This window comes from Puma concolor, chromosome B4, assembly GCF_028749965.1.
Source record: "Puma concolor isolate L17-30 chromosome B4, mPumCon1.1.hap2, whole genome shotgun sequence".
Classification (NCBI taxonomy): domain Eukaryota; kingdom Metazoa; phylum Chordata; class Mammalia; order Carnivora; family Felidae; genus Puma; species Puma concolor.
This window is the reverse complement of record NC_141673.1, coordinates 127,441,335-127,457,492: the sequence shown is the minus strand read 5'-3', so window position 1 is coordinate 127,457,492 and position 16,158 is coordinate 127,441,335. Positions and strand designations below refer to the sequence as shown.

Here is a 16,158-nt window from a genome sequence, read left to right as displayed (position 1 = left end):
TATGGGTAAAAAGAATTACAATTCCATAAGCAAAGTAAAATGTTAACGGAGACCTGGGGAAAAAAATTCAATATGTAATACAAAGAATTAACCTCTCTAATATATGAAGAGCTTCTAAAAGGAGTAGAGACATAAAGAAAGAGTTCACTGGTAAAAATTCAAATGTCCTTTTACATGGAAAAGATGTTCAGCCTCACTCTCAACAAGGGACATACAAATAAGAACTTTGCTGAGACACCATTTCTTACCTCTCAGAATGATAAATATCCAGAATATTGAAAACAAATTCTGGCGGTGCTGTGGGGAAACAGGCACTCTCATACATTGCTGATGAGAACACAAGAGAGCACAACTCTTACAGAGGAGACTATGGCAAAGTCTAGCAAAAAGTTAGGCATTTATTTTTTGACGAAGCAACCACACTTTTAGAAATTGATCTCAAAGATAAATTGGCAAAAATGCAACAAGACAAGTTCACAAGGACTTTGTCGCAGTACTATCTGGAATTCCAAAAGGCTGGAAGCAAGGCAAATATCTGACGAGAAAGTCCTGGTTGAATAGACAGTGTATGAGATGTCTATTAATGGCACACTATGGTCTAGTTATGGACTAGTCTCTACGACACATCAAGTGAAAAAGCAAACTACAAACCAGTGTACATTGTATGTTACCTTTTTTTAAAGGGAAAAATATGATTATATGTGGTTATCTGCTTATAGTTTTGAAATGGAAGGATAAATCCAAGACTAATACAAATTGTTATCTTTTTTAAAAATTTATTTATTTGTTTTGAGAGAGACAGAGACAGCTCTAGTAGGGGAAGGGCAGAGAGAAAGGGAGAGAGAGAGGGTCCCAAGCAGGCCCCCCCGTTGCCAGCACAGAGGTCAATGCCAGGCTCGAACCCACAAAGCCAGGAGATCATACCCTGAGCCGAAACCAAGAGTCAGATGCTTAACCTACTGAGCTACCCAGGTGCCCCCAAAATTGTTACCTTTTAGAGAAGAAAGGAATAAAATGGAAGGGACAAGGATAAAAGCTAGACTTCTCTAAATTTACCATGAAGTTTGATTTGGCTTTGGAACTATGAATATGTTTCACATAATGATAGAGCAAAATTCAATAAAAATGAAAAAGTGAAATCTTTAAACTCACAAGCAAAACGAAATGACTATATTAAGCTAGCAGTTTAAACAGGGAGAGGAGAAATATTCCAAGACGCTTTGAAACACTGTAAAGTTTGATTGCAGAACTGGAGTGAAACATATATTAAGTACAAAAAGAATAATTGAGAAATACTAAATGGCTTTCAGTTATCATGTTATTAGTAATAATATTAGTATTGTTATTTTGAAAATTCACACGGTAGGATTAAGTACATAGGTAACATGTGAATGTCACTGGGAACTCATTTCACGAAGTGAGAAGAAGTGCAAACATAAAGTTAAAAAACCTGCAATTTCAATATGCCAATATTTTGGAAGATCACTAAGAATACATGATATACCTTTCCTTTAAAAATAATAGGGGCGCCTGGGTGGCACAGTCGGTTAAGCGTCCGACTTCAGCCAGGTCACGATCTCGCGGTCTGTGAGTTCGAGCCCCGCGTCGGGCTCTGGGCTGATGCCTCAGAGCCTGGAGCCTGTTTCCGATTCTGTGTCTCCCTCTCTCTCTGCCCCTCCCCCGTTCATGCTCTGTCTCTCTCTGTCCCAAAAATAAATAAACGTTGAAAAAAAAATTTTTTTTTTAAATAATAAAAATATTTCCCAGTTCTTTCCACTGAAAGTTCTAGAGACTTTGTTCAGTCTAGTAGCAATAGCCACTCCTAGCACCCAGGTTATGAAACCTAAATACCATTTCCCGGTAGAGGAGTATGAACTGTTCCAGTCCTAACACAATAAATATGTACGAAGAACCTGGAAAATCTTTCAGGGCAGAAAGCAAGAAAGTTTCTAAAGATGACAGAAACTTGGGTTTCTATTGGGTCAAAGAGGCTTAGAAACTATCAGTTCTCCCACTAGCCAAATATGGAACATTTTAACATTAAAAAGTCTAGAATGGATTATATCAAATATGATAAAATGTGTGTTCCTGAGTATTAAAATCAATAAAAAATAAAAGAAATAATGACTAATTGTTCATTCTGGAGAAAGCTAGGAAGCCAAGTCATTAATTTGAATACTGGGGAAATATTAGGAGAAAGAATCAAGCATGTATCCTATGTTTCCTTTATGATCTATATGGGAGCGTAACCAAATAGTTGACATGAGAAAGATCAACTCTACTGAAGAACTCCAGACAATAAATAAAGAAGAAATGATAAAATTCAACTGTCATCATTTTGAAAGCCCCAGTGAACAACTAACCTAAACAATGAGCCTAAGGGTTGCTAAGACCATTACAGAAAGTGTGAAGGTTTCTAATGGAAATATCAACCAGGGACAGTCAAAACACTCAAATCAACGCTGCAGTCATAACAGGGAGACAAGTGGATATCCAGTACCTTCTAATGTGATTATTTTTGTCCCCTCAAAAATAAAACTTAACTGGATCGAACCTCTAGCTTGATTTAACTACCTGTTTATAGCATGAGGAATGGCACATGGGATATAAACAGCAAAATCTAGACTCTGGGATAACAGCAGTTTCTGTAATAAATAAATGTGAGCAATGATTAGGATTCTGTAATTGTAAGGAATTATTGTTTGTTTTAGTTTTGTTTTCAGGCACTGAGAAGCAAACAGTGAAGGGCTGTGATCTTGAGGGAAGGGAAGGGCAGCACATGTGATAAATCCCATGTTCCTTCCAGGATTCTCCCTGCAGGCAGCTTCCAAATTACACACAGCACAGGGCATTGGGAGTCCAAGGAGCAGCAATCCTCTTACTGGGTGAAAGAAACAAAATTCAGAATTTGGGGCTACTAGAGTGGCTGGGATTTTCGAATAAGGTACTATAGAGAAGACAGCTGCATGACAATGGCACCCCAAAAAGGTATAGGAGTTTCTTTGGGCCCTTAGCTGAATCTTAAGCTGTATATGCACAGGGAAAGACTCTAGAAGGCCTAATAAAAAATATAAGAGCTACGAGACATAGTCAAAATCTCCAGCATATGTGTAATTTGAATCCCAGAAGGAGAGGAGAGAAGAAAAATAAAAGAAGCATCATCTGATCATCTCCATAGATTTAGAAAAAGTATTTAATATACCTCAACATCCATTCATGACAAAAACTCTTGACAAGCTAGGGATAAAAAGTAAGATGGTTTAAAAGCATTCAAAATATCTTTGACACTTCTTCCATTGAGATGGGGTCTATGTCTCCTCCCCTTGAATCTGGGTGGGCTTATGAGTGTTTCAACCAATTAAAAGAATGGCAGAAATAACAATATGCCTTCCAAGATAGGTCAGAAAAAGCCATGCAGCACCTGCCCATGTCTGTTGAAATGGTTGCTCTAAGAAAAACCAAGGACCACGAAAGAAGTTCCACTAGTCTAAGACCAACATCACAGAGGGGCTACATGTAGGCACTCAAGTCAACAGCCTGGTTCAACTCTTATCCAAAAGCCAGCATCAACTGAGCGAGCTTGGGTTTCTAGCCTCACTGAGCCTTTAGATGACTACAATCCCAGCCAACATCTGGTAATAACTGCTCACCAAATCAAATGACAATTGGTCTCTTTCCAAATTCTTGGTCCACAAAATCAGAACGTAATAAAATGATAAATGTTCTACAACACTAAATTTGTGGGTCATTTATTATACAGTAATAGTAATTTGCAGCAAACTTCCTTAAACTGATAAAAGTTATCTACAAAAACTTACAGCTAAAACATTATATTCAATGGTGAAATACTGAACATTTCCCATGAGGTTGGGAACAAGATAATAATGCCCAGTCCACCACTTTTGTTCAGCATTGTACTGGATGTCCTAGCCAGGGCAATAAATAAGTTGAGGGAAAGAAAGAAATAATAGTTACAAAGATTGGAAAGGAAGGTGTTACAAGGAAAACCACAAGCCCAAAATGGTGCCACTTAGGCCAAGTCCTCAAACTTGGGCTTAATACCTAGTCTAATTGTACTTTCAACCTTCCCCGGAAATATAATCTTAACCTGTCAGTCAGGAATTTTCCACTCAGTGCCATGAGTCTGCCATATGGGCTTTCTCCATCTCCCAAAGGAAGATGAGGTAATCTGCATGATCAGACCCTTTACTCTTCCCCCTAAGGGAAGACCTTGCCTGGATCAATCTTTTTCTTTTGCTAATAACTTCTTGCCTTGCCATTCCTTCCTATAAAAACTTTTCATTTTATATAATTCCTTAGGGCTCCCCTCTGTTTGCTGGATGGGATCCTGACCAATTCAAGCATTATTTCATAAAGACAATTAGATTCAAATTTACTCCATTAAATTTTGTTTCTTAACAAAGAAAAACAGGCTTTATTCATTGAGAACATAGCTGTGTATGTAGAGAAATCCAAAAGAATCTACTAAAAAAAACTATTAGAATTGATTAATGAATTTAGCAATGTGGCTAGATTCAAAATCAAATATTTTTTAAAAATGCATCATAATTCTATATACTAACAACAAATAAAAATGCCATTTTAGAAAACGGCATCATTTTACATAATGTAAAATATTCAATATCTAGAAAAAGACAACAAAATATATGGAATCTATAAACCATCGCTAAGATAAATTATAAGAGGGCTAAATAAATACAGAGATGGTCCATGTTCATAAATTGGTAGGATCAATATTTTTAGGAATCCCAGAAGATTGAGGAGGGGGGAAATTAAAAAATTGATTCTAAAATTATAATATATATATATATATAATATGTAAAATATATATATTTAAAATATAATATATTTTATATATAAAAATATGTATATATTTTTTAAATTTTTTTTAGAGAGAGAAAGCAAATACATGAGCAGCAGAGAGGGGCAGAGGGAGAGAGAAAGAGAATCTTAAGCAGGCCCCATGCTCAGCACAGAGTCCCCATGGTGCTTGATCCCACAATCTTGGAATCATGACCTGAGCCAAAATTGAGTCGAATGCTCAACCAACTGAGCCACAAGGTGCCCCATGTTGAGCATATTATAAAAGACAAAGTTGTAAGATTTACACTACCAGATTTCAAATTTCAGTAGTTAAGCCAATGTGCCACAAGGATAAATAGACCAATAGAAAAGATAAGAAATTCCAGACATAAATGCACAGATTTATTGATGAATGAATTGGAGCTTCAGTGTACTGCTCTCTTTACTTTTTTACATGTTTATAAAGTGTATAGTAAAAAGCTGAAAAAAAAAAAGTAGAGCTCCAAAAGGCAAAATACCAACGCAAAGAATGAATTATCAAATGGTCACTAAGATAAGGAATACTAAGTGAAGGAGGAGACAATGTCATCAACAATATCCCTGCAGTAATTTACTAGTAAAGTTTATAAAAATGTTGTTCAGTAATCTCATAAGGGGTCCATTCAGATTCATGATTTCTCATCTTTTTCATTCATCCAAATTTTATTATCTCTGAACACAAAATGAAATTTCAATGTATTGCAGGTTTATTTGATGTGAAAGGAATTACAAAAGTATTATATAATCCTTAGATCTCAAAACATGTAATGTTATCCACAAGTCTAATACTAATCAAGAAAATTTACCGATCTCAAGATTTTGCTCTATTTTTCTTTTTGTTTACACTTACCTGGTTGCTGTGTTTCCCATCTTATTGTGAAGCCTCTCTCATTTCTTAAATGTTCAGAGTAGAGATGAAAATAGAGGGCATTGTCACTACTGAGGAGTTCATGAGGGGGAACAGAGCCACAGAATCTTCCAAGTTGAAACGCTGCAGAGGAGTCTCCATCGTGAACCTGAAGAAACTCGTGTGGACAATTGTTCACTGATTCTAACTGGAAAAAAGTGAAAGTGATACGCAGCACCTAAAAACATAAAGGTCACAATACATTATTTTTCACTTCCATGTCAATTCTAAAGCATTTCTCCCAATAAGGAAGCATTCATATTAATTTACCTTTCAAGAGACAGATCTATAATTTCCCAATTATCTGCAAACACATATGACAACCCCACATATTATTAAATAACTTGTGTTAAAAATTTCTTAGGCTTCTGCCAATATCAAAATATATCAAAAATCTTGATGTTAACGAATTAGATTTTTAACAGCTTTATTAAGGTATACTTGATATACAAAGAACGATACATATTAAATGTGTATAATTGGATGAGTTTGGACATATACCAACACCTGTGATGCCATCACCACAGTCAGTGTGCTACGCATATTCAACACCTCCCAGAGTTTCCTTGCGTCTCTCTTTCTTTTTTTTCTTTTAGTGGTCAGAACACAACATGAGATCCACTGTCCTAACAAATTCTGAAGTGCATGATATCGCGCTGTTAACTATAGGCACTATGTTGAACAACAGATCTCTAGAACTTACTTATCTTGTATAACTGAAAATACCCACTGAGTTGTTACTGAATCGGTTAATAAAATATTTGTACCTAGATTTCATTTAACTGTCAAGTCCATTAAACGTAGGCACTTCAAATGTAGAGCTGACAATCACGCTTCGAAATCAGTAAAATACAATGGACATCTAAAAAACCTACCTTGAATTAAGTTTAACTGACAAATATTACCATTCACAAGAATGTATACCCTGATCACCTGAATAATCTGTAGTGTGCAGCATCCACACAAATGTTCACTGATCCCCGGAGATGCTGATTCCTGAGGGTTCTCTGAAGCTCTTAATGAGATACTAACAGATTGACAACTTCAGGTATAGACTGAGCTAGGCATGGTATAGATATGTGTAAAGTCCCCAAGTCTTCAGTGGTTGGATATCATTAAGAGATGGGTGACACCAAGAGTGGAGAACAGGGAAAAAGTAATCTGAAGTGTTCTGAGCATACAAGTAGAAGAGAATAAACCCAAACATACATTTCCAAGTTAAAATGTTAGAATGTACAAACTCAAATATAATGATATAATTCATATAATAAAAATTTTTTGGATAGTATCATTTAAAACAGCCAAACTGCTAAAAGGAAGCTGTTGAATTTGATATCCATCGTGATCTAAAACAACAACAGCATTCAGCTAATGAAAAAGGATATCAGGATATTTTTGAAATTCTATGCTACGGTATTTTTAAGATCTGTTACCCAACATTACATCATTTTTGTCCTTGAAGAAATTTCAATAAAAATTGAATAAATGTTCATGAACTGAACTATCCTGATTGCTATAAAATTTCTACTATATTGTGCAAATTGTGGAGATAAGATTTAAAAATCAAAACAACCAAGGAAAACAGCTGAATTTATTTTACAAATCGATAATAAAACTATTAACATTTTTTCACAAAATGACTTTTCTTGAAAGAAAAATGTTTTCAATGTCAGGAAATAGAATTCATGAACACTAAATGGAAGGAAGGAAATTCACATAACATACCCACTGGGAAATTGATTTTGGAGTTTATGCTATTATAGGGTCACCAGGCTCCAAAGAATCCTCCCTTCTCAAGGGAAAAAATGTTTTGTGACCATTGTACAATGACCCCCTGTAACATCAGTTCACAGGGAAAAGTTCACAGAATTGCAAGGGAACACCTTATCTATCCAGACACACAAGTTCATTTTAATGAGTCCAGGAGTTGGTTGAGAAAGAAATATTTGGAAAAGTCTGAGTAACGAATGCTGGGGATAGAAGAACTAAAAACTTCAGGGTCAGATCTGAATTTGAGGAGTGTTCATGCAGCAGTCAGAGTCATCAGAGTTGAGTGGCCTGGGTTTGAGTCACTGCAGGCCACTTACACATTTGTCCATGTGACCCTGGACAAATTCCTCAGCTGCTCTAGGCTCCGGTTTCCTCATAGTAAAATGAGAGTAACAATTCTTATCTCTCAGGGCTACAAGGGTTAAAATACAATGACACAATGTCTGTGAAGCAATTAGCACAGCACAATGGCACACCCAATGGCACAAAGAAGCACTCATAAGAAAACCATCTTAATAGCAGTCCCTATTTTTGCATAATAATCAGCAGAACACCGAGTGGTCTTCCTCAAACACTAGTGTCTCAGTGAGAGCAGGACTTTACAAATTCCCTGCTTGCAGTCAGCCAATCCCTGCAGAGAATTATCCATACTGGACAAAGCCTGGATTTTGAAGCCAGACAAACTTGACTTTGAAATCCTATTCCTCTAATTACCAGCTAAGAAATGCTTTTAAAAAATTACTTAGCTTCTCTTAGTTTCCCTTATCTTATCTACAAAATAAGGACACTATTACTTTTTTCAAAGAGTCAGTGTAAGGTTTAGGAAAGATGCATAAAATATCTAGCCCAAAGCCTGACACCGAGCAAGTCCTCAATATATGATAGTTGATTTACCACTATGTGTATTTTATGGAATACATACACATATTACATGTTCGCATAGATAAATGAAATGTGCATTTAGACAGGAGCTATTACATTTACCTTTCCCTCTTCAGTTCGGATAACCCAGAAGCAGTTAACATCATGCACATAACCAACATCAGGGCTTTTATAGCTGAAGCTTCCATTCATCCCAGAGAGGGACCCTCCACAAACTGCCAAGGGAAAGATGAACTGTTCTTTACAGAGACTCTGAAAAGGAGGAGGCTAGGTATCTCTCTCTAACCTTGCTGCTGAAATATTAGAGAAGTCTGAGTGATTAACATTGGAGACAAATGCCCTGTGGTTCTCTCTTCCTCCCACCCCTTTGTCTTTGGACACCCGCCTAAATCCCACCTCTTGTTTGAAGTCTACTTGGGATTTCCTTGCCCCCACCAGGAACCTCCTCTGCCCCTTTTTGTTTTCTCTGGCTCCCATTCTCTCCACCTCCGTGATACTTGATTTGACCCCAAGCAACTTAGTTCTTATCTACTTCTTGTCTCTCCTCTGCCATTTTGGATTAGATGTGCCTCCTCAACCAGAAGATCTGCAAGTAATATGTGGAGATAGTGTTTTATGCTTATTTTCCCACAGCATCTACCATAGTCCTGAACACACAGTGAGGTCTCAATAGACGTGCTGATTCAGAATCAAGAGTTCTGAGAGAGGACAAGTAATCAGGAGAGGCTGGATGAAGGAGATTGAAGCTTGAAGGCGAAGTACTCCTGAAGGACAGATACATTTGGATGTGAAGCAATGGAAGAATTCAGACAAGCATGGAGAAATAAATATCTCAAATATTGGAACACAGAATGGTGGTACATGGGATCAAGTGACAAGAAAAGATATCTACATTGGAAAGGGAGTATTATTAGGAAACTAGTGAAAAATAAGGTTGATTGGATAGGGTAAGGCCTAGTTATAGAGGATAATTGAGAAACAGTCCCAATCTTTAACAGGCAACGGGGAGTGACTGTATGTTCTAGAGCAGGAGAGTGATACGATTTAATGAGTAATATTATAGGGAGATTAAACAGCTGCTGTAGAGAAAACTTCCCTTAGAAAATGGCAATACCTTAGCATACTCTGTTTTCAGAACAGACGTAATAAAAATGGCAAATACCAATTTACTTCTTCCTTTGAAGGAAGGTTCTTCTTGGCCTAAATTGAGATAAATACTTACCTTGTAAATTCTATACTAGTGCTTGAAGGAAAGACTTAGTTGGAAGCATTTGTGCAACTAGACAAGAAAGTGGAAGAATCCGCAGCAGGACTCACTGAGGAATGATCCTTCTAAGCTGTGGCACAAGAGACACTGAGCATACCTTGCTGGGGAATCTGACACAGAAATCCAGTCCAGAAACGTGTGCATTCACAACTGAACGCATTGACGCCATCCACACAAGTTCCCCCATTCAAGCAGGGGTTGCTCAGACACTCATTTATATTTTCTGTACAGTTGATGCCGGCCCAACCTGATTCACACTTACAAAGATAACCAGAAACCGTTTCCTAGGGAAAGAAAACCATAATGCCATGAAACAAATCAATGGACGATAAACGTTGAGCCAACTCAAAGAACAAAGAAGGGTTATATGATGTATGTAGCAGGTGTTGAGCCACACACACCTTCTAGAATTCTTGTAATAATTCATTTAAATGGTAACGGCTAAGGAAGGAAGAACAAGGACTCACAATGCATTGTCCATTTAAACAGGGGCGGTTCGAGCAAACATTACTGAGCTGCACGCATCCATTTGGCCCATAGCCATTTCCAGTATATCCCGGGAGACAAGTACAGAGAGGTAAAGAACCTGTCAGAAATAAAAATGGAAGTGTAAATACAGGTCTCCTTCATTCAGACCCAGTAACAAAACTCAGGCTCTGTTGTCTAGACAAGGAATTGCCAAAATCAAGTCTGCATATCCCTAGGGGCAGACATGCCAACTATAAAGAGGAAGTATTAAGATCTTTTTCTATGTTTCATCTTAAAAATAAAGAAGGCATTACATTCCAATACTTGATGCACAAATTGACGTTGGTGCTGTCAGTCCATATGTCACAGTCCTGAGTTGCGTACAAATGTGAGGTACGCTAAGGGAAAAAAGAGTTTCTCATGGAGGGGTTGAGAGAAAAGAATATTCTTATGAACAAAGACAGTATCTGTTGCAAGCACTGGCCCTATATGGACTATAAATAGGTACTCTTTTAATGCCCGTTTATAGATGAGAACAAAACACAAAAAGGTTAGGTGGCTTGACCCAGGACACACAGCTGGAATACAGTGAAGCCAGGGAGAAAATCAAAATCCAAGCATTATTTTTCTAGAATCCATGTTCTTAACCATTTCAGTATGCTCTGAATCATTTAATAAACGTTTAAATAGTCATAAATGTACATGTATGTGTGTGTGTATACATCTATATTCTTTTACATATGTGCTTATATATATATATCACATATATCACTCGTAAAAATAAAAGTAGTATTTGGAAATAGCAAGAGATATGATACTTTATTCAATAAATGAAGTTGGAGCCACCCATTTGAACAAAACTATCAAGCAAAATGTTTGATGCCATAGATACAAATAAATCTTAAAAAGATCCAAGATCTTAATGTTAAAAATAAAAGAAAGTATAAAAGAACAAGCACCTGACTATTTTTAGAGTTCGGTAGGAAAAGCCTAATTCTAAGAGGAGAAAATCCTATAAAAAAGATTTACCTTTTTGACTACATAGAAATTTTAAACTTCTAAATAGAAAATACCACCACAAAATTAAAATAAAAACAATATGCCAGGGAAAATATATGTAAACCATAAAACAGATAATGATATATTATCCTTAGTACATAATGAAATTTTACACATCAATGAGAAAACAGATGAACAAAGGACATAAAAAAATAGAAAAAATAAAGGTAGTAAAATATAAAAAGTATTAATTATTAGTAATCAAAAAGGTAATTTTGATGTAGTCAAAATCAAAATAATAGGAAGGCAATTTTTGCCTGTAAACTTGACCAAAATGAAAAATAACAGTAGTATCCATTATTGCCAAGAGTGGGAAACATGTAGTTTCATACACTGTTGGCAAGTATAAACTGATACATTTCTGTGAGAAAATTTAGCAATATATATTTAAAATATTTTTAATGCTTATTTATCTTTGAGAGAGAGAGAGTATAAGGTGGGGAGGGGCAGAGAGAGAGGGAGACACAGAACCTGAAACAGGCTCCAGGCTCTGAGCTGTCAGCACAGAGTCCCGTGCGGGGCTCAAACCCATTAACTGTGAGATCATGACCTGAGCCCAAGTCAGATGCTTAACCAACTGAGCCACCCAGGTGCCTCAAGCAATATATATTTTTTAAATTATAGGAGGTGAAACTTCTTTTACACAGCATTGCAAACACTGTTGGTTATCCCCCTAGATCCACTTTTCCATTCTTTCGTAGTGAATTCTTTTTTAACTGAGGGCATAAGCTCCTGAAATAAACTACATTTCCCAGCCTGACTTGCAGCCAGGGTTAGCAACAGGGCTCAGTCTTGGCCAATAGCATAGAAATGAAAGAGGCCTTAGAAGGAGTTGACAGGTGGTCCTTCCTCCTTTTCTCCTTCCTATGTGCTCAAACACAGTCATAAATTTAATTAGCTGCCTTGATTATCTTGGGAAATATTGCTAATTTAGACCAGACCACAGAGAGCATAGTCTACCACATTAAAAAAAAAAAAAAATCCAAACGTATAGTTTTAAAACATGGATTATTTTTGGTTTGAAGATAAAAATAAGAACTTTGAGGTTAGAGGATTGTTTTCAAAATGTTGATTTGTTTCAGAAGGTCATATTGAAATACCCAAAACCAGAGGCAGAGGGGAGTCATTACCTAGAACTGAGGAGCATGACGCATGTGGGTGGCAGCCTCCATTATCGACCAAACAGACATTGACGAGCGTGCACACTCTTCCATTGCCTTGGTACCCTGATCACAGAGAGAACAGGGCATGACAAACAACATTAAGAAGATGGAAGAAGAATCCCAATCCAAGAAGCAAACATCATGAAATCCAACCAGAGAGCTTCTATCATCACAACAGAAAAGGTAAATATGAAGTGTCATAAACAAATTCCTATCGTTAAGAAAAAGGACAACCATTTGGGAAACTGACTGCAGAAACCATGTTCTAATGGTGTTTCTAAGAACAAAAAAGGAAATGAATAAAGATGAAAAGATGCATGAAACTACTGGTAGACTGAGACAGTTGCTGACACTCAGCAAGTTGACATTTTCTAATTACAGTGACTTTAATGATCTAAGAGCTAAATTACTGTAGAAGTCCCAAGTACTAACTTAATAAAGCAAATAGGGTTTCAGTTTATCCCTTAGAACTCCATAAACTTCTTGGATAGTCACTCAGTTTAGATCACAGAATACCAGTAATGACTTCTTTCCAGAAGAGAAGAGAAACTCTGAACAGGTATTATATGCCTACTAGTCTGCCTGTTACTGAGTAAACTTTACATGCAAAACATCTCATGAGTATTTGTGGGAACAATGGAGCTGTAGGTCTGTGATCCACAGAGAAAATTTTTCAAATTCTGCATTATCTCCAGAGGCTATTTCACAATTTGTAAAGTTTTGTTGTTTTCCACTGGTATTAAAAATATTTGTTATTGCTTTTTATAATAGAGCTGACCTAATGTGCCCTGAATCTGTAAGTTAAATAAAACTTTCTCCACTGCTCAGTACATCTCCTTAGACAGAGTCATATTTAAAATGGAGCACAAGACCATGTTTCCAAATGTATGTTTTGCCTATAATGGTGTTGGGAAATTTGGCGTAGCACCTGGTGGACAGGCCTGACAGTGGTAAGACCCAAATGTATTCACACACGTAACAGGTGGAACCACAGAACAACCGCCATTATTTATGTCACATTCATTGATATCTTGGCAACTGTATCCGTTTCCTTGCCAGCCTAGAAAAACCAGAAGATTTGAAAAGTTAGCTCTATAGACAAGTTAACAATGAAGAAACGCATATAGCCAAAGATACATAAAAATTTGCTTCACTCTAAGAAACTACATATTAAAATGAGATTTTCATTCTTAAAAACAAATTCTGGCAAAGAGGCAGGCAAGTGAGGTTCTCATATGCTTTTAGTCAGAAGTCTATAATTAGTAAAACCTATCTGGAAATAGATCTAGCGGTACTCATTAAAATTTTTTAAAATATATACCTTTGGGGGCATCCAGGTGGCTCAGTCGGTTAAACATCCAACTCCTGATTTCAGCTTTGGTCATGATCTCACGGTTCGTGAGATGGAGCTCCACACTGGGGCTCTGTGCTGACAGTGTGGAGCCTACTTGGGATTCTCTCTCTCTCCCTCTCTCTGCTTCTCCCCAATTCACTGGTCTCTCTCAAAATAAATAAACTTTAAAATATAAATACATATATATATATATTTATATATATAAATATATATATATTTAATATATATATATTTGACTAACAAGTCCACTTCTTTTTTTGACTAACAAGTCCACTTCTAAAAACTCTCTTGCAGTGATAAAACTGCCAGCATCTACAGATATAGGCAAGCAGAGGTCTACTGCAGTGTTGTTTAAAGGGGGGGAAAAGCCCTCTTGATCATCAATATGATTAAATATATTAGGACTCATGTTTACCGTCGAATACTATACAAATATTTTAAATAACATGCACATATTTAACGTTTTTCAAATATATACATTAGCTAATAACACAAACTTTTAGAAGAATATGCAAAGAATGATCCCAATTTGGAGAAAGAATTTTTTAAAAACCTGCATACGTGTCTATGTGTTTGTAGGAGAGAAGGAAGAGGAAGAAGAGGAGAGAGAACATGTGTTCACAGTGGTCTTGTTCAGAGCATGAGACTGAAGATGAAGAGAGAGTGTCATTTTACTGTTGGTATTTCTGCTTGTATCCATTGTTACCTTGAGTTGTATTACTCCTATAATAACGATTAAAATTATAAGAATGTTTAAAACCTTTTATATTTTTAAAAAATATTTCTTTTCATTGACTGAAACAGTCCCTCTCTAAAACCCTACCTAAGAAAATTATTGTATTTGTGGGTGAAGAAATGAATACACAGAAGAAAGCTGGAAGGAAATACATTCACATGTCAATGGTGGCCCTCTGAGTGATAAGACTATGGGTATTTTTTGCTGTTTTATTTTCATATTTTTAAAGTTTCTTTATATTTTATAAGCAGCATGTATTACTTTAATAGGCAGGGAAAAAATAAGGTCATTAACAGGAAAACAAAAAGCTTTTGTTTTTCTTTTTTCTCTACAACGATATAAAGAAGAATCCTTTAATTCAAGTAATTTATTTTTCCGATTTCTAGTTTTTAAAGACTGTCACTGGCAAATTACCTTCAAGAATGTGGTTATTTGCTAATTTTATGTGCCCCTGAGACCTAAGAGGGAAAAAGTCTTCATGCGGTTTTTTTCAATTTCTTTCTAGTTACACAAGATCTAACCATGTACCATGAAGAAAGTCACTAAACCAACAGTCACAAAAGGAAGCAACGGGTGTGTGTGCTTCCCTTGATCAGACAGAACAATGGACTATTCAGCAGCTCAGCTCAGATCCGCAGATCTGGGTTTGAATCCCGACTATGGGATTTGGGACAAGTTATTTACCTTCTCCAAGTGTCAAGATCCTATCATTTAAAGTGGGAATAATACTATTTCCTAACATTTCTTGATTTTGTCACAGTTGCGAGAATCGAAATTTGCCTAGCACAGTGTCTCAGTGAGGTTTTCATGGAAGAACAGCTGCTATTATTATGTTCCCTTACATGTTCCACCTTCTAACAACACACGAGAAGTGCCAACGGGCCTTGGAGACTCCCTGAGGTCTGGTAAACTGCTTACCCGTGCACCCAGCAAGTGCTTTCTTTGCTCATAGTAGGCTCTACAAACATGCACTGAGTGGATGATAATGATCTCATATGGTGAGGGATGAAGCATGGACTCAAGCCCAAGCAGTCTCTGAGTCCAGAGTCTATGTTTTCAGTGACTTGGCCTGGAGATTCGGTCCTCTGGGGGGCTGAGCTGGAGTCAGACATCCCTCTTTACAGCAAGGCCACAGGGTCTTCCAGTGACGTGCCCTGGTGAGAACTACAGGGGCTCTAGAGGTGACACTAAGAGGTCAACTAATCTGCCTACGTACAAACACCTGGCCAGTAAGGAGGGACGAGAGCAGGTCTAGTCAGCTGATGGCCTTAAGGATCAGATGTCTGACCTCACCACCTCCCCGGCTAACTCTGCCCCCCAGCGTTTGGCTCTGACCCTCTGATTTCTGAGGCTGAATTATTACAGAAGGAAGACGGCCTGCAGTGCGATGTAGGGAAATAGAACCTGAGATGGGATTGGGATGCTTCCTAAGAACGGTCTCCTTATCTTTTGGCCGGGGAAGGAAAGCTGTTCTGGCACCTTGCCTGGCTGGGCGTGGCCGAGCCCACATACCTGTCGGGCAGGCCCCGCAGTAGAAGGAGCCTGGGGTGTTGAAGCACTGGGCAAGTGTGGAACACGGCGCAGGCTGGAGGCTGCACTCGTCGATGTCCAGCAGGCAGGCCGAGCTGTTCGGCGGGGACGTCCACCCCGCGTCACAGATGCAGCTGTACATGGGCTGGCAGAATGACA

At 37.4% G+C, this 16,158-nt stretch overlaps 1 protein-coding gene across 1 annotated transcript in view; it reads right to left on the bottom strand.

The window, feature by feature from the left end:
• The window catches only part of CUBN (cubilin), a 278,146-nt gene that overhangs the window by 248,583 nt on the left and 13,405 nt on the right, over positions 1-16,158 (bottom strand). Inside the window, exons 8-14 of the mRNA XM_086714844.1 lie at positions 15,982-16,144; positions 13,308-13,439; positions 12,347-12,442; positions 10,157-10,275; positions 9,787-9,973; positions 8,525-8,637; positions 5,714-5,948 (exon numbers count right to left, since the gene is read on the bottom strand). Of these exons, the coding sequence (XP_086570970.1) occupies positions 5,714-5,948; positions 8,525-8,637; positions 9,787-9,973; positions 10,157-10,275; positions 12,347-12,442; positions 13,308-13,439; positions 15,982-16,144 (1,045 nt within the window). The remainder of the gene's footprint in view (positions 1-5,713; positions 5,949-8,524; positions 8,638-9,786; positions 9,974-10,156; positions 10,276-12,346; positions 12,443-13,307; positions 13,440-15,981; positions 16,145-16,158) is intronic.